At 36.8% G+C, this 27,940-nt stretch overlaps 1 protein-coding gene across 1 annotated transcript in view; it reads right to left on the reverse strand.

Annotated features, from left to right (window-relative positions):
* Window positions 1–27,940, reverse strand: part of LOC140069146 (NACHT, LRR and PYD domains-containing protein 3-like) — a 109,449-nt gene that overhangs the window by 19,855 nt on the left and 61,654 nt on the right. The window contains exons 8-11 of the mRNA XM_072114517.1: window positions 25,748–25,918; window positions 22,523–22,693; window positions 20,878–21,048; window positions 18,317–18,487 (exon numbers count right to left, since the gene is read on the reverse strand). Of these exons, the coding sequence (XP_071970618.1) occupies window positions 18,317–18,487; window positions 20,878–21,048; window positions 22,523–22,693; window positions 25,748–25,918 (684 nt within the window). The remainder of the gene's footprint in view (window positions 1–18,316; window positions 18,488–20,877; window positions 21,049–22,522; window positions 22,694–25,747; window positions 25,919–27,940) is intronic.

Here is a 27,940-nt window from a genome sequence, read left to right on the forward strand (position 1 = left end):
TTATATATGTATGTGTAACTGTAAGGTAATCCTATTATATATGTATGTGTAACTGTAAGGTAATCCTATTATATATGTATGTGTAACTGTAAGGTAATCCCTATTATATATGTATGTGTAACTGTAAGGTAATCCTATTATATATGTATGTGTAACTGTAAGGTAATCCCTATTATATATGTATGTGTAACTGTAAGGTAACCCCTATTATATATGTATGTGTAACTGTAAGGTAATCCCTATTATATATGTATGTGTAACTGTAAGGTAATCCTATTATATATGTATGTGTAACTGTAAGGTAATCCCTATTATATATGTATGTGTAACTGTAAGGTAACACTATTATATATGTATGTGTAACTGTAAGGTAATCCCTATTATATATGTATGTGTAACTGTAAGGTAATCCTATTATATATGTATGTGTAACTGTAAGGTAATCCCTATTATATATGTATGTGTAACTGTAAGGTAATCCCTATTATATATGTATGTGTAACTGTAAGGTAATCCCTATTATATATGTATGTGTAACTGTAAGGTAATCCTATTATATATGTATGTGTAACTGTAAGGTAACACTATTATATATGTATGTGTAACTGTAAGGTAATCCCTATTATATATGTATGTGTAACTGTAAGGTAATCCCTATTATATATGTATGTGTAACTGTAAGGTAATCCTATTATATATGTATGTGTAACTGTAAGGTAATCCCTATTATATATGTATGTGTAACTGTAAGGTGATCCCTATTATATATGTATGTGTAACTGTAAGGTAATCCCTATTATATATGTATGTGTAACTGTAAGGTAATCCTATTATATATGTATGTGTAACTGTAAGGTAATCCCTATTATATATGTATGTGTAACTGTAAGGTAATCCCTATTATATATGTATGTGTAACTGTAAGGTAATCCCTATTATATATGTATGTGTAACTGTAAGGTAATCCCTATTATATATGTATGTGTAACTGTAAGGTAATCCCTATTATATATGTATGTGTAACTGTAAGGTAATCCCTATCATATATGTATGTGTAACTGTAAGGTAATCCTATTATATATGTATGTGTAACTGTAAGGTAATCCTATTATATATGTATGTGTAACTGTAAGGTAATCCCTATTATATATGTATGTGTAACTGTAAGGTAATCCCTATCATATATGTATGTGTAACTGTAAGGTAATCCTATTATATATGTATGTGTAACTGTAAGGTAATCCTATTATATATGTATGTGTAACTGTAAGGTAATCCCTATTATATATGTATGTGTAACTGTAAGGTAACACTATTATATATGTATGTGTAACTGTAAGGTGATCCTATTATATATGTATGTGTAACTGTAAGGTAATCCTATTATATATGTATGTGTAACTGTAAGGTAATCCTATTATATATGTATGTGTAACTGTAAGGTAATCCCTATTATATATGTATGTGTAACTGTAAGGTAATCCCTATCATATATGTATGTGTAACTGTAAGGTAATCCTATTATATATGTATGTGTAACTGTAAGGTAATCCTATTATATATGTATGTGTAACTGTAAGGTAATCCCTATTATATATGTATGTGTAACTGTAAGGTAACACTATTATATATGTATGTGTAACTGTAAGGTGATCCTATTATATATGTATGTGTAACTGTAAGGTAATCCTATTATATATGTATGTGTAACTGTAAGGTAATCCCTATTATATATGTATGTGTAACTGTAAGGTAACACTATTATATATGTATGTGTAACTGTAAGGTAATCCTATTATATATGTATGTGTAACTGTAAGGTAATCCCTATTATATATGTATGTGTAACTGTAAGGTAACACTATTATATATGTATGTGTAACTGTAAGGTAATCCTATTATATATGTATGTGTAACTGTAAGGTAATCCCTATTATATATGTATGTGTAACTGTAAGGTAACCCCTATTATATATGTATGTGTAACTGTAAGGTAATCCCTATATTATATATGTATGTGTAACTGTAAGGTAATCCCTATTATATATGTATGTGTAACTGTAAGGTAATCCCTATTATATATGTATGTGTAACTGTAAGGTAATCCCTATTATATATGTATGTGTAACTGTAAGGTAATCCTATTATATATGTATGTGTAACTGTAAGGTGATCCCTATTATATATGTATGTGTAACTGTAAGGTGATCCCTATTATATATGTATGTGTAACTGTAAGGTAATCCTATTATATATGTATGTGTAACTGTAAGGTAACACTATTATATATGTATGTGTAACTGTAAGGTAACACTATTATATATGTATGTGTAACTGTAAGGTAATCCCTATTATATATGTATGTGTAACTGTAAGGTAATCCCTATTATATATGTATGTGTAACTGTAAGGTAATCCTATTATATATGTATGTGTAACTGTAAGGTAATCCCTATTATATATGTATGTGTAACTGTAAGGTGATCCCTATTATATATGTATGTGTAACTGTAAGGTAATCCCTATTATATATGTATGTGTAACTGTAAGGTAATCCTATTATATATGTATGTGTAACTGTAAGGTAACCCCTATTATATATGTATGTGTAACTGTAAGGTAACCCTATTATATATGTATGTGTAACTGTAAGGTAATCCCTATTATATATGTATGTGTAACTGTAAGGTAATCCCTATTATATATGTATGTGTAACTGTAAGGTAATCCCTATCATATATGTATGTGTAACTGTAAGGTAATCCTATTATATATGTATGTGTAACTGTAAGGTGATCCCTATCATATATGTATGTGTAACTGTAAGGTAATCCTATTATATATGTATGTGTAACTGTAAGGTAATCCCTATTATATATGTATGTGTAACTGTAAGGTAATCCTATTATATATGTATGTGTAACTGTAAGGTAATCCTATTATATATGTATGTGTAACTGTAAGGTAATCCCTATTATATATGTATGTGTAACTGTAAGGTAACACTATTATATATGTATGTGTAACTGTAAGGTAATCCCTATTATATATGTATGTGTAACTGTAAGGTAATCCTATTATATATGTATTTGTAACTGTAAGGTAATCCCTATTATATATGTATGTGTAACTGTAAGGTAATCCCTATTATATATGTATGTGTAACTGTAAGGTAACCCCTATTATATATGTATGTGTAACTGTAAGGTAATCCTATTATATATGTATGTGTAACTGTAAGGTAATCCCTATTATATATGTATGTGTAACTGTAAGGTAATCCCTATTATATATGTATGTGTAACTGTAAGGTAATCCCTATTATATATGTATGTGTAACTGTAAGGTAATCCCTATTATATATGTATGTGTAACTGTAAGGTAATCCTATTATATATGTATGTGTAACTGTAAGGTAACACTATTATATATGTATGTGTAACTGTAAGGTAATCCCTATTATATATGTATGTGTAACTGTAAAGTAATCCCTATTATATATGTATGTGTAACTGTAAGGTAATCCTATTATATATGTATGTGTAACTGTAAGGTAATCCCTATTATATATGTATGTGTAACTGTAAGGTGATCCCTATTATATATGTATGTGTAACTGTAAGGTAATCCCTATTATATATGTATGTGTAACTGTAAAGTAATCCCTATTATATATGTATGTGTAACTGTAAGGTAATCCTATTATATATGTATGTGTAACTGTAAGGTAATCCCTATTATATATGTATGTGTAACTGTAAGGTGATCCCTATTATATATGTATGTGTAACTGTAAGGTAATCCCTATTATATATGTATGTGTAACTGTAAGGTAATCCTATTATATATGTATGTGTAACTGTAAGGTAACCCCTATTATATATGTATGTGTAACTGTAAGGTAACCCTATTATATATGTATGTGTAACTGTAAGGTAATCCCTATTATATATGTATGTGTAACTGTAAGGTAATCCCTATTATATATGTATGTGTAACTGTAAGGTAATCCCTATCATATATGTATGTGTAACTGTAAGGTAATCCTATTATATATGTATGTGTAACTGTAAGGTGATCCCTATTATATATGTATGTGTAACTGTAAGGTAATCCCTATCATATATGTATGTGTAACTGTAAGGTAATCCTATTATATATGTATGTGTAACTGTAAGGTAATCCTATTATATATGTATGTGTAACTGTAAGGTAATCCTATTATATATGTATGTGTAACTGTAAGGTAATCCTATTATATATGTATGTGTAACTGTAAGGTAATCCCTATTATATATGTATGTGTAACTGTAAGGTAACACTATTATATATGTATGTGTAACTGTAAGGTAATCCCTATTATATATGTATGTGTAACTGTAAGGTAATCCCTATTATATATGTATGTGTAACTGTAAGGTAATCCCTATTATATATGTATGTGTAACTGTAAGGTAATCCTATTATATATGTATGTGTAACTGTAAGGTAACCCCTATTATATATGTATGTGTAACTGTAAGGTAACCCTATTATATATGTATGTGTAACTGTAAGGTAACACTATTATATATGTATTTGTAACTGTAAGGTAATCCCTATTATATATGTATGTGTAACTGTAAGGTAATCCCTATTATATATGTATGTGTAACTGTAAGGTAACCCCTATTATATATGTATGTGTAACTGTAAGGTAATCCTATTATATATGTATGTGTAACTGTAAGGTAATCCCTATTATATATGTATGTGTAACTGTAAGGTAATCCCTATTATATATGTATGTGTAACTGTAAGGTAATCCCTATTATATATGTATGTGTAACTGTAAGGTAATCCCTATTATATATGTATGTGTAACTGTAAGGTAATCCTATTATATATGTATGTGTAACTGTAAGGTAACACTATTATATATGTATGTGTAACTGTAAGGTAATCCCTATTATATATGTATGTGTAACTGTAAAGTAATCCCTATTATATATGTATGTGTAACTGTAAGGTAATCCTATTATATATGTATGTGTAACTGTAAGGTAATCCCTATTATATATGTATGTGTAACTGTAAGGTGATCCCTATTATATATGTATGTGTAACTGTAAGGTAATCCCTATTATATATGTATGTGTAACTGTAAGGTAATCCCTATTATATATGTATGTGTAACTGTAAGGTAATCCCTATTATATATGTATGTGTAACTGTAAGGTAATCCCTATTATATATGTATGTGTAACTGTAAGGTAATCCTATTATATATGTATGTGTAACTGTAAGGTAATCCTATTATATATGTATGTGTAACTGTAAGGTAATCCCTATTATATATGTATGTGTAACTGTAAGGTAATCCCTATTATATATGTATGTGTAACTGTAAGGTAATCCCTATTATATATGTATGTGTAACTGTAAGGTAATCCCTATTATATATGTATGTGTAACTTTAAGGTAATCCTATTATATATGTATGTGTAACTGTAAGGTAATCCCTATTATATATGTATGTGTAACTGTAAGGTAATCCCTATTATATATGTATGTGTAACTGTAAGGTAATCCCTATTATATATGTATGTGTAACTGTAAGGTAATCCCTATTATATATGTATGTGTAACTGTAAGGTAATCCTATTATATATGTATGTGTAACTGTAAGGTGATCCCTATTATATATGTATGTGTAACTGTAAGGTAATCCTATTATATATGTATGTGTAACTGTAAGGTAACCCCTATTATATATGTATGTGTAACTGTAAGGTGATCCCTATTATATATGTATGTGTAACTGTAAGGTAATCCCTATTATATATGTATGTGTAACTGTAAGGTAACCCCTATTATATATGTATGTGTAACTGTAAGGTGATCCCTATTATATATGTATGTGTAACTGTAAGGTAACCCCTATTATATATGTATGTGTAACTGTAAGGTAATCCCTATTATATATGTATGTGTAACTGTAAGGTGATCCCTATTATATATGTATGTGTAACTGTAAGGTAATCCTATTATATATGTATGTGTAACTGTAAGGTAACCCCTATTATATATGTATGTGTAACTGTAAGGTGATCCCTATTATATATGTATGTGTAACTGTAAAGTAATCCCTATTATATATGTATGTGTAACTGTAAGGTAATCCCTATTATATATGTATGTGTAACTGTAAGGTGATCCCTATTATATATGTATGTGTAACTGTAAGGTAATCCCTATTATATATGTATGTGTAACTGTAAGGTGATCCCTATTATATATGTATGTGTAACTGTAAGGTAATCCCTATTATATATGTATGTGTAACTGTAAGGTAATCCCTATTATATATGTATGTGTAACTGTAAGGTGATCCCTATTATATATGTATGTGTAACTGTAAGGTAATCCTATTATATATGTATGTGTAACTGTAAGGTAATCCCTATTATATATGTATGTGTAACTGTAAGGTAATCTCTATTATATATGTATGTGTAACTGTAAGGTAATCCCTATTATATATGTATGTGTAACTGTAAGGTAACCCTATTATATATGTATGTGTAACTGTAAGGTAATCCCTATTATATATGTATGTGTAACTGTAAGGTAATCCTATTATATATGTATGTGTAACTGTAAGGTAATCCCTATTATATATGTATGTGTAACTGTAAGGTGATCCCTATTATATATGTATGTGTAACTGTAAAGTAATCCCTATTATATATGTATGTGTAACTGTAAGGTAATCCCTATTATATATGTATGTGTAACTGTAAGGTGATCCCTATTATATATGTATGTGTAACTGTAAGGTAATCCCTATTATATATGTATGTGTAACTGTAAGGTAATCCCTATTATATATGTATGTGTAACTGTAAGGTAACCCCTATTATATATGTATGTGTAACTGTAAGGTAACCCCTATTATATATGTATGTGTAACTGTAAGGTAATCCCTATTATATATGTATGTGTAACTGTAAGGTAATCCTATTATATATGTATGTGTAACTGTAAGGTAATCCCTATTATATATGTATGTGTAACTGTAAGGTGATCCCTATTATATATGTATGTGTAACTGTAAGGTAATCCTATTATATATGTATGTGTAACTGTAAGGTAATCCTATTATATATGTATGTGTAACTGTAAGGTAATCCTATTATATATGTATGTGTAACTGTAAGGTAATCCCTATTATATATGTATGTGTAACTGTAAGGTGATCCCTATTATATATGTATGTGTAACTGTAAGGTAATCCTATTATATATGTATGTGTAACTGTAAGGTAATCTCTATTATATATGTATGTGTAACTGTAAGGTGATCCTATTATATATGTATGTGTAACTGTAAGGTAATCCTATTATATATGTATGTGTAACTGTAAGGTAATCCCTATTATATATGTATGTGTAACTGTAAGGTAACCCTATTATATATGTATGTGTAACTGTAAGGTAATCCCTATTATATATGTATGTGTAACTGTAAGGTAATCCCTATTATATATGTATGTGTAACTGTAAGGTAATCCTATTATATATGTATGTGTAACTGTAAGGTAATCCTATTATATATGTATGTGTAACTGTAAGGTAATCCCTATTATATATGTATGTGTAACTGTAAGGTGATCCTATTATATATGTATGTGTAACTGTAAGGTAATTCCTATTATATATGTATGTGTAACTGTAAGGTAACCCTATTATATATGTATGTGTAACTGTAAGGTAATCCCTATTATATATGTATGTGTAACTGTAAGGTAATCCCTATTATATATGTATGTGTAACTGTAAGGTGATCCCTATTATATATGTATGTGTAACTGTAAGGTAACCCCTATTATATATGTATGTGTAACTGTAAGGTAATCCTATTATATATGTATGTGTAACTGTAAGGTAATCCTATTATATATGTATGTGTAACTGTAAGGTAATCCTATTATATATGTATGTGTAACTGTAAGGTAATCCTATTATATATGTATGTGTAACTGTAAGGTAATCCTATTATATATGTATGTGTAACTGTAAGGTAATCCCTATTATATATGTATGTGTAACTGTAAGGTAATCCCTATTATATATGTATGTGTAACTGTAAGGTGATCCCTATTATATATGTATGTGTAACTGTAAGGTGATCCCTATTATATATGTATGTGTAACTGTAAGGTAACCCCTATTATATATGTATGTGTAACTGTAAGGTGATCCCTATTATATATGTATGTGTAACTGTAAGGTAACCCCTATTATATATGTATGTGTAACTGTAAGGTAATCCCTATTATATATGTATGTGTAACTGTAAGGTAATCCTATTATATATGTATGTGTAACTGTAAGGTGATCCCTATTATATATGTATGTGTAACTGTAAGGTGATCCCTATTATATATGTATGTGTAACTGTAAGGTAACCCCTATTATATATGTATGTGTAACTGTAAGGTAATCCCTATTATATATGTATGTGTAACTGTAAGGTGATCCCTATTATATATGTATGTGTAACTGTAAGGTAATCCTATTATATATGTATGTGTAACTGTAAGGTAATCCCTATTATATATGTATGTGTAACTGTAAGGTGATCCCTATTATATATGTATGTGTAACTGTAAAGTAATCCCTATTATATATGTATGTGTAACTGTAAGGTAATCCCTATTATATATGTATGTGTAACTGTAAGGTGATCCCTATTATATATGTATGTGTAACTGTAAGGTAATCCCTATTATATATGTATGTGTAACTGTAAGGTAACCCCTATTATATATGTATGTGTAACTGTAAGGTAATCCTATTATATATGTATGTGTAACTGTAAGGTAATCCCTATTATATATGTATGTGTAACTGTAAGGTAATCTCTATTATATATGTATGTGTAACTGTAAGGTAATCCCTATTATATATGTATGTGTAACTGTAAGGTAACCCTATTATATATGTATGTGTAACTGTAAGGTAATCCCTATTATATATGTATGTGTAACTGTAAGGTAATCCTATTATATATGTATGTGTAACTGTAAGGTAACCCCTATTATATATGTATGTGTAACTGTAAGGTGATCCCTATTATATATGTATGTGTAACTGTAAAGTAATCCCTATTATATATGTATGTGTAACTGTAAGGTAATCCCTATTATATATGTATGTGTAACTGTAAGGTGATCCCTATTATATATGTATGTGTAACTGTAAGGTAATCCCTATTATATATGTATGTGTAACTGTAAGGTAATCCCTATTATATATGTATGTGTAACTGTAAGGTAACCCCTATTATATATGTATGTGTAACTGTAAGGTAATCCTATTATATATGTATGTGTAACTGTAAGGTAATCCCTATTATATATGTATGTGTAACTGTAAGGTAATCTCTATTATATATGTATGTGTAACTGTAAGGTAATCCCTATTATATATGTATGTGTAACTGTAAGGTAATCCCTATTATATATGTATGTGTAACTGTAAGGTAACCCTATTATATATGTATGTGTAACTGTAAGGTAATCCTATTATATATGTATGTGTAACTGTAAGGTAATCCTATTATATATGTATGTGTAACTGTAAGGTAATCCCTATTATATATGTATGTGTAACTGTAAGGTAATCCTATTATATATGTATGTGTAACTGTAAGGTAATCCCTATTATATATGTATGTGTAACTGTAAGGTAATCCCTATTATATATGTATGTGTAACTGTAAGGTAATCCCTATTATATATGTATGTGTAACTGTAAGGTAATCCCTATTATATATGTATGTGTAACTGTAAGGTAATCCTATTATATATGTATGTGTAACTGTAAGGTAACCCCTATTATATATGTATGTGTAACTGTAAGGTGATCCCTATTATATATGTATGTGTAACTGTAAGGTAATCCCTATTATATATGTATGTGTAACTGTAAGGTAATCCCTATTATATATGTATGTGTAACTGTAAGGTAATCCCTATTATATATGTATGTGTAACTGTAAGGTAATCCCTATTATATATGTATGTGTAACTGTAAGGTAATCCCTATTATATATGTATGTGTAACTGTAAGGTAATCCCTATTATATATGTATGTGTAACTGTAAGGTAATCCCTATTATATATGTATGTGTAACTGTAAGGTAATCCCTATTATATATGTATGTGTAACTGTAAGGTAACCCCTATTATATATGTATGTGTAACTGTAAGGTAATCCTATTATATATGTATGTGTAACTGTAAGGTGATCCCTATTATATATGTATGTGTAACTGTAAGGTGATCCCTATTATATATGTATGTGTAACTGTAAGGTAATCCCTATTATATATGTATGTGTAACTGTAAGGTGATCCCTATTATATATGTATGTGTAACTGTAAGGTAATCCCTATTATATATGTATGTGTAACTGTAAGGTAATCCCTATTATATATGTATGTGTAACTGTAAGGTAATCCTATTTTCCTCTCGTCCTACAGGCAGCACTGATGGGTAAGAGTCTGGAGTCCTAATTATGACAGAAGAACACAATAACAATGTTAATTAACAATAAATCAATTAACCGACTGCCCTATAAGTATCCTAGGAGTCAAGGAAGAGGCGTGTTTTTTTCTTCTGTCCTAATTAGGTTTACTGCCAGTATCCTCTTGCTCCCCTGAGGCCTGGGCTGTGGTGCACGTCCAGCAGGGTAGAAGCAAATGTCTTACCAGTGGCAATCTTGGTGAAACTACATTCTGAGGCTGTCCTTCCCCCCGTGGTGGCGGAAGTCCAGTATTTTCGGAGTTTCTGGATAAACTCCCCTCCTACTGCGTCTCCCATTGGAAGCGGGAAGCGCTGTATTCTCAGGTACGGCTTTTGAATAAGCAGAGAAGTGGAGGTCAGATTTGTGTTGCACTCAATACTTTGGGATATAGCTGCTGTTTGCCGCATCTCCCCCTTCCTGAAGCCACCATCTACAATGTACCGTAAGGTGGTTTCTATATTGTTGTGAACAAAGCTCTTGCTAACCTTAGGGCTCAGCGCCTCCCCTGCATCCTTTTCTTATGTTAGAAGGATTTGGTTGTTAGCCCGGGTGTCGCCTCTGACCAGGTGCATTGCATTTCCTGTTGGGAATGTTTTAAGGCTGTACTGTTCAGGTATGCTCTCTGCACCTGCCAGGCAGCAGAGTCAGTCTGAGCTTAAGGTTTGTTCCTTTCATGAGTGCCCATGTTCCTTCATTTGGCATGTCCTAACACTTGTTGTTTGTGTTACAGATGTCCAGCCTTGGTAAAAGGAAGAGAAAGTCTCATCATAGAGACTGTATTAGCTGTGAGCAGCCTATACCGGATGATTGCCCTGATGATGTTTGTGCCCCTTGTGCAGCTCCTGCTCAGACTTCAGGAGGAGACGTATTTTTTCAGTGGATGAAGGAAAAAATGTCTGCTGTATTTGATGAGATGAGTTCAAAGAAAAAGAAGTCTAAAAGACATCATAAACGTAGAAAAAATCATAGGCAATCATCTTCTATATCTTTGCCTTCTAGTAGCTGCTCAGAAGCCCAGATAATTTCTGGGGATAGCCCTGAATCGGAAGGTTCTGGGCCAGATGTATCTGAGGATTTTTTTCTGTTTCACAAAGATAAAACCTCTAAATTGATCAAGGCGGTTAAAAGTGTAATGGAGACAGATGAGTCTCATAATGACTCTGTTAACCAAGATGCACTTTTTTATTTTCCCAGAAAAAAAGCCAAAGTATTGCCTAGTCATCCTGATCTTAAAGTCCTCTTTGAACAGGGTTGGTCTAAGCCTGAAAAAAGATTTGATTTGGGGTCTCGTTTTCGAGCAGTATACAAAATCGACCCTAAAGAATCTGAAGAATGGGAATTGCCTCCCAAGATTGATATCCCAGTGGCTAAACTATCTAAAAAATCTATTTTTCCTGCAGATGAATCTTCTTTACTTAGAGACCCTCTTGACAGGAAAGCTGACGCTATGCTCCGCAGAAGCTATCAACTCTCAGCAGCCATGGCTAAGGCATCTCTTGCTACTGTGCCTGTTGCACGAGCCTTAAGATTATGGCTAAGCCAGATTGGTCGGGACATTTTGGATGGAGTCCCTAGAGAAGAAATTTATGAGAATTTGTCTTCTGTTAAACTTGCAGGCGATTTTCTGTGTGATTTTTCTCTTGACTCTTTAAAACTTGCATCTAAGAACATGCTAACGGCTAACTCTGCACGTCGTGCCCTGTGGATAAAACCCTGGACAGGGGATGTAGCCTCCAAACATCACTTCTGTTCACTTCCCTTCCACCCATCTTCCTTGTTTGGGAAAGACCTGAAGGAGGTGTTGAAGAATCTTAGTGAAGATAAGGGGAACTCTTTTCCACAAGTAGCCAGTACCTCCAAAAAACCGAGCTTTCCACCTAGAAAAGCAAGACCAGAAAGACCTTTTCGTGCATTTCGTAACCGACGTAGAGGAGTTCAGAAGTCTAAAGACAGAACTGTCTTCCACAGTAAAAAAAACGAGAAGCCTGACTTCTGACGCCATGCCAGGTCTGTCTCCAGTAGGTGCAAGGGTGGCAGACTTCGCTCACTTATGGACAGACATCACATCCGATGCTTGGGTACTGTCCACAGTAAAAAACGGATACGCTTTGGAATTCGACAACATTCCGCCAGAAAGATTTTTGAGTACAAAAATCGAAAAATCTCAGATCCTTCCCTTGTTGCACGAATTTATCCAAAAAAGAGCTCTAGAAGAAGTCCCTTTGTCAGAAAGAGGAAAAGGAGTGTACTCCGCCATATTTGCTGTACCAAAGCCAAACAACAGGTGGAGATTAATTATAGACCTCCGCTATCTAAACAAATTCTTGACCAAAATTGCATTCAAGATGGACTCCATAAAATCGGCCACCGCCATTCTACAGCAAAGCAACTACATGGCCAAAATAGACCTGGCCGATGCTTATCTCCACATTCCCATCAGGAGAGGTCACAGAAAATATCTGAGAATAGCAATTGTGACCAATTCAAGAACTCTTCACTACCAGTTCACCTGTCTGCCATTCGGCATTACATCAGCCCCTCGCGTCTTCACCAAGACCACCATAGTTCTGGCGGCTGCACTGAGACTTCGGGGGATACAGATCGTGCCCTATTTGGACGACTGGCTGATCATAGCAGAGAATCAATCTCTCTTGAAACTTCATCTTCAGATGACAATCGATCTTCTACAACAACTGGGTTTCCTAATCAATTGGGAAAAATCCCTTCTTATTCCAACAACCAGAATTCAGTTCCTGGGGTATATTCTCGACTCGTGCAGTATGACTATTCATCTTCCTCAGGAGAGAATCTTGAAAATCAAGCAGTCCGTGCACTACCTTATCAAGACAAGATGCACAACGGTCAGAACAGCCATGAGGGTCCTGGGTCTGATGACTTCAATAATAGAAGCAGTTCCTTGGGCAAAGGCACATTTCAGACAGCTACAACTCAACATTCTGGCTGTTTGGAACAAATCTCCAGCAGGATTCGACAAGCCGATTGTACTAACTCCTCAGACCAGAGTCAGCCTCGGTTGGTGGTTGAGGAAGAATTTGGCGTCCGGCAGATCTTTACGTTTTGTTCAACCCCAGATCCTGACAACCGATGCCTCATCCTCAGGTTGGGGGGCCCACCTCGGCAATCTCTGGGTTCAGGACAAATGGAATTCCACAGACAGGACTCTGTCCTCAAATCAAAGAGAATTGAAAGCCATTTATTTAGCCCTGAAATTCTTTCAGACCCATCTGAAAAAACAGCATGTGAAGGTACAGACCGACAATCTGTCATGTGTTTATTACATAAACAAGCAAGGGGGTACCAGGAGCACACCCCTCATCAAACTGTGTCAAAAGATTATCTCCTGGGCCGAGGAAAACCTTCAGAGTCTGACAGCAGTCCACATTCGAGGGTCTCTGAACACTCGGGCAGACATTTTAAGCCGCTCTCAACTAAGACCAGGGGAATGGTCCCTGAACAGTGTTATCTTCCAACAGATTGTCAGTCGGTTCGGTTGTCCACAAATGGACATGATGGCGACCAAACAGAACTCGAAGTTGCCAATGTTTTGCTCTCTTTACAGGTCAGACCAACCCTATGCAGTGGATGCCCTGTCTCTTCCCTGGACCAACCTGTTCATTTACATATTTCCTCCGATACCGCTCATTCAGAGGATACTTTACAAAATCAAAGAAGAGAAACCGAATGCAATTCTGATCCTACCATTTTGGCCACGCAGAGTATGGTTTCCTCTTGTAATGAGGTTGTCCAAGGGCGAATATTGGAAACTTCCTGCAGTTCCACATCTCTTGGAACAGATGGGGTTTTTCCATCCATCACCACAGAAGCTACAGCTTACGGCCTGGAGATTGAGAAGAAGACCCTAACAGGTCTAGGTCTTTCATCCAGAGTTATAAAGACATTGTTGTCAGCTAGAAGACCAGCGACCATTAAGTCCTATGGTAGAGTTTGGAAAGTCTTCACATCCTGGTGTTCAGATAATTCTGTATCTGAACCTTCAGTCTCAGATATTCTTACTTTTCTACAGGATGGCCTTGATAAAGGTTTAAAACCTGCTACCTTGAAGCTTCAGTTTGCTGCAATCAATGCTTTAAATAACAATAGATTCTCATCTAATCATTTAGTACGGAGATTCTTCAAGGCTTTAAGGAACATCAAACCTCCTATTAGGCCACCATGTCCACAGTGGGATCTTGCCTTGGTCCTACATCATCTCACAGAACCTCCCTTTGAGCCTATACAGGATGCTTCTCTCAAATGTTTATCGTGGAAGACCTTCTTTTTAGTTGCCGTTTCCACTGCTAGAAGAATTTCAGAGCTGCAAGCCTTATCCTGCAAAGAGCCATACTTACAGATAAGACCAGACTGCATCATACTAAGAACCGTTCCATCGTTTATTCCTAAAGTGGCCTCAGTTTCTAATTTAAATCAGGAATATTATCTTCCAGCTTTGTGTCCAACTCCTGCTAATGCTCATCAGCAAGTTCTGCATCTTCTGGATGTTAGAAGATCCGTCTTGACTTATCTAGAGAAGACAAAATCTTTTAGAAAATCTGAATCTCTGTTTCTCCAATTTCAAGGTCCAAGAAAAGGGATGAAGGCCTCTGCAGCCTCTCTCTCTCGATGGATAAAGCAGAGTATTTCTATGGCTTACAGAGCCTTGGGACAACCTTCACCTTTACAGATTAGGGCTCATTCTACAAGATCTACTGCTACTTCCTGGGCAGAGTATGCAATGCTCTCTATAGATCAGATCTGTCAAGCAGCTTCTTGGACTTCTTCTAATACTTTTGCTAAACATTACAGGCTGGATGTCTCCTCAGCTGGCTCAGCCTTTGGCGTATCGGTGCTATCTACAGTGGCTTCGAAAATTTGTCCCCCCCTTTGATTTGCTACCTAAATCCCATCAGTGCTGCCTGTAGGACGAGAGGAAGATCTAAATTTTGCTTACCTGAAAATTTCTTTTCCTCGAAGTCCAAAGGCAGCACTATTATATTCCCTCCCAATAAAATAATTTTTTTGCTGCATAAAACACGCCTCTTCCTTGACTCCTAGGATACTTATAGGGCAGTCGGTTAATTGATTTATTGTTAATTAACATTGTTATTGTGTTCTTCTGTCATAATTAGGACTCCAGACTCTTACCCATCAGTGCTGCCTTTGGACTTCGAGGAAAAGAAATTTTCAGGTAAGCAAAATTTAGATCATATATGTATGTGTAACTGTAAGGTAATCCCTATTATATATGTATGTGTAACTGTAAGGTAATCCTATTATATATGTATGTGTAACTGTAAGGTAACACTATTATATATGTATGTGTAACTGTAAGGTAATCCCTATTATATATGTATGTGTAACTGTAAGGTAATCCCTATTATATATGTATGTGTAACTGTAAGGTAACCCCTATTATATATGTATGTGTAACTGTAAGGTAATCCCTATTATATATGTATGTGTAACTGTAAGGTAATCCCTATTATATATGTATGTGTAACTGTAAGGTAATCCCTATTATGTATGTGTAACTGTAATGTAACCCCTATTATATAATATATGTGATACACTGGGTTTGCACTTTCGGATATATGTGTATAATTACTGAGGAAATGCTTAGATACTCATGTCTGATGGCGCCACCTCCGAAACGTCATGAATCATGCGAGCGCCGTCTCTGCTACGAATGGCTGGAGTTACCTTATTACCAACAGCCTGTGAACGCTCTCCAGGAGCCACGGATCACCGGGAATTGTTCCTATACAACCCAGGATAAAGATAAGAAGCCTCCATGAACCAGGTGTGAGATTCCCTGCACACACTGGGGTCTATCCTGAGAGGGTCTTAGGGTGGAGTTATAGGGGGATAGGCAGGGACTACACATGGGGATATTCAAAGCAGGTAAAACCAGAAATCTTTCTCTCTTTTTCTCTCCTGACCCCCCCGGACAAGCAGCACTTAAGGAACATAAGGAACTTTATTTAAGAGTAATTTTAACATAGTAGACTTTATACGTGTACCTATAGATATTCCAGGTGTTATGTGCTTTACCATATATACATAGCTAAGTGTTTGCAGTGAGTGTGTATATATTAGTGTAACTACATGTACATCCTGTAGCCGTATCCCATTCACACGTGGATTGTAGGAGTAGATATATAGATGCTATTGTGCATGAGTCTCTATATGTACATGTATACGGTCAGGTACTGGATGTGACTCCTGCGTAGGGTATATCCAGGAGCTTCTGTAGTGTTAGAATATATTGTATATACATACACATTACTGGGTCCAGAAGGGGCCAGGAAAAGAAGGTTTGTGTGTAGTTGTGTTCTCTATGTATTTTGTATTGTATTTTATGTAGTTACTTTGTCACATGTTTGTTGTTAGTAAAGTCTTTTTGTATATAAGTATCTGCGAGGGTTGTATGTTATTCCTGTGATATATGAAGGACTGGAGTAGGCGCTTATGGTAAATAGCACAGACTAAGGGGATGGACAGAACCACTGAAACCCATAGGAACTGAGGAAAAACCCAATCCCCAAACTCCCCTTTATCAGAAAGAATGAAACAAAGGGACACTATTGGCACATCCTCAGTCATTACTTAAAGACAGAAGTTGACGCATGCACAAAATTTTAAATAATTTTGTTGTTTTAATACATTCCCTGCTTTGCAGCCATTTTGTTGAAATACAAGGAAACCCCATTAAAAACAGGCAACTCCATGGGTTACTATCCACCAACTTAAAAGGGGTTTTTGGGTATTATAATCATAGTTTATCCTTTAGTCCTTAAAATCAGATTATTGAGGCGTCCAACTCTTACCACCACTGCTGATCAGCTGTTTGATGGGTCCAAGCCTACCACCAGTGCAGTAGCCTCCTCTTTGTTAGGATTACTCCCCTCTGTACATTTCTTATACTCATAGTAATGTATGTTGCTCTAGAAAACATCTCTTATACTCACAGTAATATCTCCTCCTGTACACATCTCTTATACTCACAGTAATGTCTCCTCCTGTACACATCTCTTATACTCACAGTAATGTCCCTTCCTGAACACATCTCTTATATGCATAGTAATCCTGTCTCTTGTACACATTTCTTATACACACAGTGATATTTCTTCTGTACATATTTCTTATATTCACAGTAATGTTCCTTCCTGTACACATTTCTTATACTCATAGTAAAGTCTCCTCCTGTACACATCTGTTATATTCACAGTAAAGTCTCCTGCTGTACACATCTTTCATAATCACAGTAATATCCCTTCCTGTACACATCTTATATTCACAGTAATGTCTCCTCCTGTAGACATCTCTTATATTCACAGTGATGTCTCCTCCTGTAGACATCTCTTATATTCAAACCTCCTATAGACATCTCTTATATTCACAGTAGAGTCTCCTTCTGTACACATCTTTTATATTCACAGTCAAGTCTCCCTATATACACATCTTTCATATTCACAGTAATGTCTCCTCCCATACACATCTCATACTCACATTAATATTTCTTTCAGTAAACAGCTCTTATAATCAGTTATGTCTCCTCCTGTCCACATCTCTTATACTCAGTTATGTCTCCTCCTGTACACATCTCTTATACTCACAGTAATGTCTACTCCTGTACACATCTCTTATACTCACTGTAATGTCTCCTCCTGTACACATCTCTTATACTCACAATAAGGTCTACTCCTGTAAACATCTCTTATACTCACAGTAACATCTCTATCCTGCAGGCTGGACTAGACAGGGCTTCCAACAAGTTGCTGAAGTGAGGACCAGAGAGATAATTCCATGACAAATGAAGTATCTTTAGTGACCAGTTATTCCTTATTCCAGATGCCAAATCGATGCAGGATGTGCTGGGAAGATTATTTTTATCCAGGCTGTAATAATAAAAGGATTAGGTGTAAATGATTCTTCAGTATGCAGAATCACACAAAATGGGTAACATAAACTGACACTGAAATCTAATGGCTATCATGTGTAGAGTTACATGGCAATGGGAATCTAGCATTTTCAGCGATCATTGCAACTTTTATAGAACCTGGCAAATGAAGAGACATCACACCCGTCCTACTCCTGGGGTTATGCTGTAGCAGGTCAGTGTGTGAGGGGGGGGGCCTTACTGTTTGTATTGCAGGTGCAGACACAATGAAGACTTGGTGTTACATTAATTTGCAACAAAGTAGCAAATGGTCTAAGGCCTCCAGGTTGGGAAGAGAAGTAAGGGTTTAGTGACTTTTTAGGACGTCATATACAAACAGATTAGCTTTGTACGGGAAGTTGCCAACTCCATTTCTTTGGCGGTTTTATTCCCAGGGTAAAAAGGGCAGGGAACAAAGGGCAACATTACCTTGTACCCTTGGCTATGGAAATAAGAAATGTTAACTAGTCAGGGGAGATTTAACTAGCAAAAAGTACTGAATATATAATTTTCACAGTGGCTAAAAAGGGGTCACAAATCCTAAAAGTTGGGGAATGGTATGTGGAGAACAAGGGTTGAGCGTGAATACAATGTAATATTCTGTAAAAATGTTATGTATATTTATTGGGGTTAAACTGCTAACACCAGTAATATCTTGAAGGGTCTAACAGTTGGGAGGTTATTACAATTCCTCAGATTTATGGCCAAAAATCTGTCTGGTTTGTTGGCTTGTTTAACCCGTTCACGACCCGTGACGTAATAGCACGTCACGGGTCGGCCGCGGGTGCATGGAGAGGGATCACGGGCTGAGCCCTCTCCATAGCCAGTAAGTCTTTGCTGCATATCGCGGGTGTTTTCCCACTATCAGCACATTGTAATGTATGAGTAGTAAAATCCCCATATACTGCCATACTACATTAGGATCGTACAGATACCCTAGGTTTAAAGTACCCTAGGGAGTCTGAAAAATAGTAGGAGTCTCCACTATTAGTAGTTTTATACTCTGGAGGTCTCCACTATTAGTAGTTTTATTCTGGAGGGGGTCCCTAGTATTAGTAATTTCATTCTGGAGGGGGTCTCCAGCATTATTGTCTGCTCTGGATGTCTCCAATATTCATAGTTTTATGCTCTGGGGGTCTCTAGTATTAGTAGTTTTATGCTCTGGGGGTCTCTAGTATTAGTAGTTTTATGCTCTGGGGGTCTCTAGTATTAGTAGTTTTATGCTCTGGGGGTCTCTAGTATTAGTAGTTTTATGCTCTGGAAGTCTCCAGTATTCATAGTTTTATGCTCTGGGGGTCTCTAGTATTAGTAGTTTTATTCTGGAGGGGTAACAACTGAATCAAGGTTTCTCCAGCTCACCTAGATCTGCTGTCAAATCTTCCTCGAGCACGGATCCAACCCGACTGCACGAGTACATTGATACACAAAAGAATCTACGGATCCAGCTCTTTGTAAACGATAAAATCGCCTTTATTCGTCGTTACATGGCATCCAACAGCAATAAACAGGTATACAGGACAGCGTCAGCATGTTTGCTAGAAACACTGTCCTGTATACCTGTTTATTGCTGTTGGATGCCATGTAACGACAAAGAAAGGCGATTTTATTGTTTACAAAGAGCTGGATCCGTGGATTCTTTTGGTTATTGTGGAGGGGGTCTCCAGGATTGTTAGTCTGCTATGGGGTCTCCAGTATTAGTAATTATATACCCTGGGGGTCTCCAGTATTAGTAGTTTTATACTCTGGGGGTCTCCAGTATTAGTAGTTTTATACTCTGGGGGTCTCCAGTATTAGTAGTTTTATACTCTGGGGGTCTCCAGTATTAGTAGTTTTATACTCTGGGGGTCTCTAGTATTAGTAGTTTTATACTCTGGGGGTCTCCAGTATTAAGAGTTTTATACTCTGGGGGTCTCTAGTATAAGTAGTGTTATTCTGGAGGGGGTCTTTAGTATAAGTAGTGTTATTCTGGAGGGGGTCTCCAGTATTGTTAGTCTGCTATGGGGTCTCCAGTATTATTACTGTCTACTCTGGGGGAGTCTCCTTTATTCTCGTTGTCTGCTCGGGGGTCTCCACGATTATTGTCTGCATTGTTTGGTTTGTATTACTGTACTGTGGTATTTATCATTACTGGGGTAGCATTTTGTACTGTGGTTGTTAGTTATTGGCCCCTTAAAGTTGAGCAGTACGACAATATGACCCGAGCATCACCTTAGCGCTAAATCCTTCTGTCAGGAATAGAACCGACATTTAAAGGAAGTTTTATCATTTTTATCATTTATTATATGTCTGCAGAGGAGACAGTTTTGTTGGAGTCAGAGTAATGATGAAATGGGCCGCCATGGTACTCACTGTAATCTTTCTATCTTACAGGCCGGACTGGACAGAGCTTCCATCAAGTCACGGAAGTGAGGACCCGACAGACGGTTATTAGACAGGTAAAGTCTCTTCAGGCTGCGGTTATTCTTTATGACAGAGGCCAACTGGACGCAGGACGTGTCTGGGAGATTATTACCATCCAACCTGTAAGAATAAGAAGAGACGAGAGCACTGGATGAGCAGAGAGTAACAGACATATTGGGATTAGATACACCGGCCCAGAAGACTTTATCCAACATGATTTTAAGGAGGCCCAAGGCCACCCCAACCAGCCACCAGATCTGCTACAAACTGGCAGAGATAAGGAAGAGATGGACCATGAAGTGGTCATGAAGGGAACCTGTCATTAGCAGGGGACAAAGCGCAGTATATGTTAAACATGTTTTGAAAAAAAAATTCCATTATATGATTTCTGAAATAAAAGATATAAAACATTACCTGACTCCCTCCCAGATGCTTCAGCCATATCCCGGGGAACATGCACACGTCCATCTGCTCTGTAGCACGTCACCTCCCATCCTCATCGCTCCTCATACAACCTCTCTCAGCTATTCTTGCACATGTGCCGTGAGACCTCCCCCTCTGACATCTCGATGTGTAAGGTGAGGACGAGAGAGTGGATGTGGGAGGGGCGAGAAACGAGGAGGATCGGAGTAATTGTGCTACAGAGCAGACAGATTTGGCTGAAGCATGTGGCAGGGAGCCGGGTAAAGTTTCATATACTTTATTTCAGAAACCATATAACACAGACAAAAAAAATATTTGGATGGGGCAATCTGTTCTTTGGTAAAAAAAAAAAAAACCTATGCTGACCGGTTCCCTTTACCTTGGGCTATTAAACTGGCTGCAAACATGGTAGGATTAGATACAGCAACTGAGTATTAAACATATTGGGATTAGATACGGGAGCTCAATTACAAAGGTTAACCAGTGCTGCACCTGTACAATACATATGCACTTATATGCTAGCCGTTCATTCAGGGGTTAAAACACATTTACATTTACTTCTATGAGGTCGACATGGACAATTGGCTGAGGGAGACATGAAGCGCAAACACTCAAGTGTAGATATTAAAACCAACAGTGTAGAATGCTCAACTTGGTTTGTAATAATGGATCGAGAAGTCTTGGGCGTCAGCGTCCAAGAGTAGCTCCCGTTGGCTGATGATTGTAGATTGCATGCAAGTAGAGAAAATCCACAAAGGCAGCGGGTCTTCCGACAGATTTCCACGTCTTTATTTATAAAATACTTAGTTGTAAAAATATCGCGTTTCGGCACAGTACTAGCGCCTTTGTTTTAACCTGACGAAGGCACTAGTACAGTCCCAAAAGTGTTTTTACAATGAGGTATTATATAAATAAAGACGTGGAAATCTGTTGGAAGACGCACTGCCTTTGTGGATTCTCTACTTGCATGCAATCTACATTTACTTCTATGCACTCGGGATCACAGCTATGGTTTTCACTTGCCGATGCAAGAGCCGACTCAAGGTAGGTCTTTCTACCTGTCCAGGTCCATAGCTCGAGCAGTGTCCAATCCTGTCACTGGATTGTGAGTGCAGCTCTGATACAGGCCTCTGGTCCCATGACTGCCCCCTGTGAGAAGCCTCATACTCACAATAATTTCTCTATCTTGCAGCCCGGACTGGACAGAGCTTCCAGCAAGTCACTAAGGTGAGGACCCGACAGACGGTTATTAGACAGGTCAATTTTCTTCAAAGTGGGATTATTCCTTATTCCAGATGCCAAATGGATGCAGGACGAGTCTGATAGAATGTTACCAGCCAAACTGTAAGAATAAGATGAGATGTGAGGGATGTATCACACATAATGGGATTAGATACACAGCCCAGTAGACAGTATCACACATGATTGGATACATAGCTTATGGGGCATAGTATGGCAGAGTAAGGATATTTCCTACTGGAGTTCTGCAGCAATAGGTGACTCTTCATGGCTCAGCAAAGTCTCATCACAGCCTTGGTGTGATAAAATGCCACAATGGAGGTGCCAGGTGACTTACCTAGACAGTGGCTTTGCTCCTTTGCAGCCACTTTGCAGTGGAGGAGCAATTTACTTGAGCCCATAGTGTTAGCAGATCAGATATGGAGCAGGAGCTTCCATATGGTGCACATTTTCTGTGCACAGAAGTTCCACCATAGCAGACATCACATATGGCCCAATATGGCCCCAGTGATGCATCCCAGATTTCCATCCTCTGAGTGCTCATTCAGCCACTTCCCAATCTATCGGGACTCTCTAATGCACCATGTGGACCAGGCACAGCAACTAAGGGCAAAGGCACATTGTGCTCCCACCAGCACCTGGAAAATGTTACTCTCCTGATTGACTAGGAGAACAGGGAGCACCATAATGTTATTAGATTCCCTCCCGAGTAGAGTACTAATTGTGTACTAGATGGCACCTACATGATGGATTGCATGCATAGATTTCCCGGATGGGCCTAATTGTACAGTCCTACCATAGACAGGTCATATACCACCGGCATAACTACACCTACAGGGAGGTTATGCTATGAGAGGCATGGTCACATTTCCCAGTTGCAGTGGATGATCCTGATGGGTCCACTAGAACCCTTCTGATGAGGAGGACCCTTCAACATATGCTCCCTAAGATTCAGGAAGAAGAAACATCCTACCGTTGAGGTCACTTTTTTCACCTGGAAAGATGCCTCAATCCTCCTCTTGCAGAAGACTTGAATGGTTTGTCCAAATTCTTGAGGAATTGAACCGAACTGGGAGTCAGAGGATGGGCATTCACTTCTCCCACAATACTCGAGGCACAGGTTTCTTCCCTCACTATTCCTTGCCCCACCTAGGACTTTAGACTCTATGGTCCCAAAACCATTCGCCATCTGCATGCTAGAGTCAGTGGCTACATCTATTACCCAAGAAATGCACAGAAGAAAAAGTGATGCAAATATATGGCCCAAACAACAAATATTTAATTAAACAAGTTTATTGTCAATAACAAAGAAGAGACACATACATAGTAACATCACTAAAAAGTGCTTCATTCTACCCATGATTTGCTCTTGGATCACTTTATCCTTTATTGTCCATTTGAGGTATTGCACTCATCCATACATTACTTTCTCCGGATTGCTTTACATCTTATAACATTTCTTTGGGGGTGACTAGAGGGTTTTGAGGTTGGGGTGTGGGTGGTCCCTGGGATAGGGACTTGATTCCCCTCTCCATTGGGGGATTATGTGCCGTATTGTGGCACTTTTTAGTGATTTTACTCTGTATGTGTCTCTTCTTTGTGATTTACAATAAACTAAATATTTGGTGTTTGGGCCATATATGTGCATCCCTTTTTCTTCTGTGCATTTCTTGAGTGTTTATTTGGATGCATCTGACCTTAGTGCATATACTTTCATTTGCTGTGCTGTTCCTCTCTCCATGATTATATTACATCTATTGCCCACCATGACAAATATACCAGATTGAACTATTTTTTTCTCATACACTGTCACCTGTACCTCCTACATAGACAACATTATCTTTTTGGATTGTCTGTCCCTCTCTCCTGCCAATGGCATTGGCCACTAAATATGAGTTCAGAGAGGTCTTGATCAAGCGTGCTTCGCTGGTCAAGCGCAAAAAAAGGTATTGAATCTTGGTGACATAAATGGCCTATAGACTGCCCATAAAAAGATAGACTTACCCTCAACTAGGGCTATTCTGGTGATGAAAAATTAGCCTTAGTTTCCTGCTCCTCATTAAATTTAATCAAATGGAATGGGACATATTACAAGCATGGCAACAAATGTGGCCGGATACCTGCTACAGCTCTATGTGTCCAGCAGGCCAAAGCATTTGACCCAGTGGTACACTTTTCTTCTAATCAGTGTAGTCAAGACCCTGATACACAAGCTGTGGGATGCTCTATTCATGACTCTAACAATGCCAAGTACAGGTGAATGGTGTTACATTCACAATGGTTCTTATTAAGATTGCCCTTGTTGCCCCTGATTATTATTCTCACATTATAGCCATTTCTATGCAGGAGGTTGCATTAACTCTAGACTTTCCACCTGTAAGACCAAAGTGTTAAAATCTAAAGCCTTTTATATTTCTCTCTGTGACAGTGGTCCTGAGGCTGGCATCTTCATTTAGCTTTAAATGGGCACATGTGTACACATCTCTAATACTCATTGTATTGTCTCCTCCTGTACACATCTCTTATACTCACAACAATTTATCCTCCTGTAAATATCTATTATAATCACAGTAACGTCTCCACCTGTACACATCATTTATACTCACAGTAATATCTCCTGTACACATCTCTTATACTCACAGTAATGTCTCCTCCTGTACAAATCTGTTATACTCACAGTAATGTCTCCTCCTGTACACATCTCTTATACTCACAGTAATGTATTCTCCTGTACACATCTCTTATGCTCACAGGAATGTCTCCCCTGCACACATCTCTTATACTCACAGTAATGTCTCCTCCTGTACACATCTCTTATACTTACAGTAATGTCTCCTCCCTTACACATCTCTTATACCTACTGTAATGTCTCCTCCTGTACACATCTCTTATACTCACAGTAATGTCTCCTCCTGTACACATCTCTTATACTTACAGTAATGTCTCCTCCTGTACACATCTCTTATACTCACAACAATTTATCCTACGGTAAACATGTATTATAATCACAGTAATGTCTCCACCTGTACACATCTATTATACTCACAGTAATGTCTTCTCCTGTACACATCTCTTATAATCACAGTAATGTCTCCTCCTGTACACATCTCTTATACTCACAGTAATGTCTCCTCCTTTACACATCTCTTATACTCACCGTAATTCCTGTATCCTGCAGGTAGGACTTGGTAGAGCTTTCATTAAGTCACCGAGGTAAGAACCAGACAGACGGTTACCAGAAAGGTCAAGTACCTTTAAGGAGGAGGTATTCCTTATTATAGAGGCCAACTGAATACAGGCTCTGTCTGGTAGTTTATTACCAGACAAACTATTGGAATAAGAATGTGAAATGTGGGTTATACGTTAGCAGACAATATTACAAGATTAATTCAATATATCAGTTATGACTGAATAACACTAAAATATTTGGCAGACAGTGTAACATATAATATATATATTTTATATCTGTTCAAGGGAAAGGGGAAGTGATCTTATCTTTTAGAATTTTTTTTTAAACTTGTTATATGTTATTTATTTTAACCTTCTTCTGACAGCTCGTACAATGTAGAACATTACAACTGGGACCTCTACACATTACCAGTTGCCATGGGCAGTCGTCAATCCTCTCACATTGCCTGGCAGACATAGGAAGGTCTCCACCTGGGGGGGTTACTGTAGTGTTGAAGTAAAGCCATTGGAGTTATTTTACTATGTATATAAATATGTCCAGGTCCCAAATTTAAAGCAAGTATTTATTCACGGATGAGGAAAGAAGCCGTCCCCTAGGGAGATGCTGGAAGTTCTACACTTATTATACATAAGGAATGTAACGAGACTGGTGCCTGAAAACATTTCACCAATGTCCCTCCTAAAATATTTAGATCTAAAAATCTTCTGCATAGAAATTTATAGTTTCATAATGAGTTTGTCTTGATGCCTGGTGGACAGACAAGCGAAGTGATTGGAATGGTCATAGTCCTGGTGGTAGGGTGTTCCTCCAGGAAGTCCTCTACTACTTGTCAAATGCAACCTGGTTTATAATGTTCTTTTAGTTTAGGACAATTCTACATCACAAATAGGACAAGCAAATGTTATCATCTCCAACCATTCCCCTAGACCAGCAACAATAGTAATAGGTAAAGTCAATAAAAAATGTATGCTGGTTTATTACCAAATTTAGCCTCCAAAGTTTTTTTTAATCTTGGAGTTTTCTTTATTTTTGTTTTGTTTAAGTTTTAAATCTTTCAATTTAAACAGGATCATTTCTGTAAAATCTTCCACCATAAACTATGTCCCCTGCGAGAAGAAGAAAAAGAAACTAAAAGTGCACCATGAATTGTGACTTATATACAGCACCTTGTGAGAGTATTCACCTCCTTGCACTTTTCTACCTTTTGCCACATTTCAGGCTTCAAACATGAAGATATAAAATTGTAATTTTTTGGTGAAGAATCAACAACAAGTGGAGACAATTGTGAAGTGAGAAATGTATTAGATTTTTAAAATTTTTGTAAAAAAAATTAAGTGAGAAGTGGGGGTGTAATATTATTCGCCCCTTTACTTTCACTCCAGAAGTTCAGTCTCTGAGGGTGCGGTCACACGTTGTAGTTATTACTGCATCGCAATCAGCTTTGAGGTGGTTTTAGGTGCAGTTTTGTCAATTGAACAGGTGAAAGACATGAACTGAACAGGTGAATGACATCTATGGAGCAGGTTTCCCCTTCAAAATCAAATTCACTCGTTCAGTTTACGTCTTTCACCTGTTAAATTGACAAAACTTCACCGAAAACCACCTCAAAGCTGACTGCAATGCAGTTTGAACTGCAACGTGTGACCGCACCCTGAATGATCCTAATGACTGATGATGATGATGGATATAATCTGTGTGTAGTCAGGTCTCCGGATACATCCTCCTGCTCTGTGATATCTCAGGTTCTGCATCATGAAGGATTCACCAAGCAGAGGTCCGGGAACATCCCGAGGAGCCGATTGTGAGCGCCATATTGTACTGGAAGGAGCATCAGACCCCGGAAATCTACCGAGACCCGGCCGCCCTTCTAACCTTCATCTCACACCAGGAGAAGACTCATCAGAGACGCAGCCAAGACCCCTGATCCCTCCGCATGATCTGCAGACACCTGGAGCCGAGGGGGAGAGTCCGTCCATAGGACAACAATCAGTCACTGAACAAATCTGCCCTTTATGGAAGAGGCAAGAAGAAGCCACCAGGGAGACACCAAACATGTGGGAGAAGGTGTCTGCTCAGAGGAATCCAAAGGCCAACTTTATGTTTGGGGTAAAAGCAACACATCTCATCCTCCTGAACACCCCATCCATAAAATTGATGGCA

Source organism: Engystomops pustulosus, chromosome 7 (genome assembly GCF_040894005.1).
Source record: "Engystomops pustulosus chromosome 7, aEngPut4.maternal, whole genome shotgun sequence".
In the NCBI taxonomy this organism is placed as follows: Eukaryota; Metazoa; Chordata; class Amphibia; order Anura; family Leptodactylidae; genus Engystomops; species Engystomops pustulosus.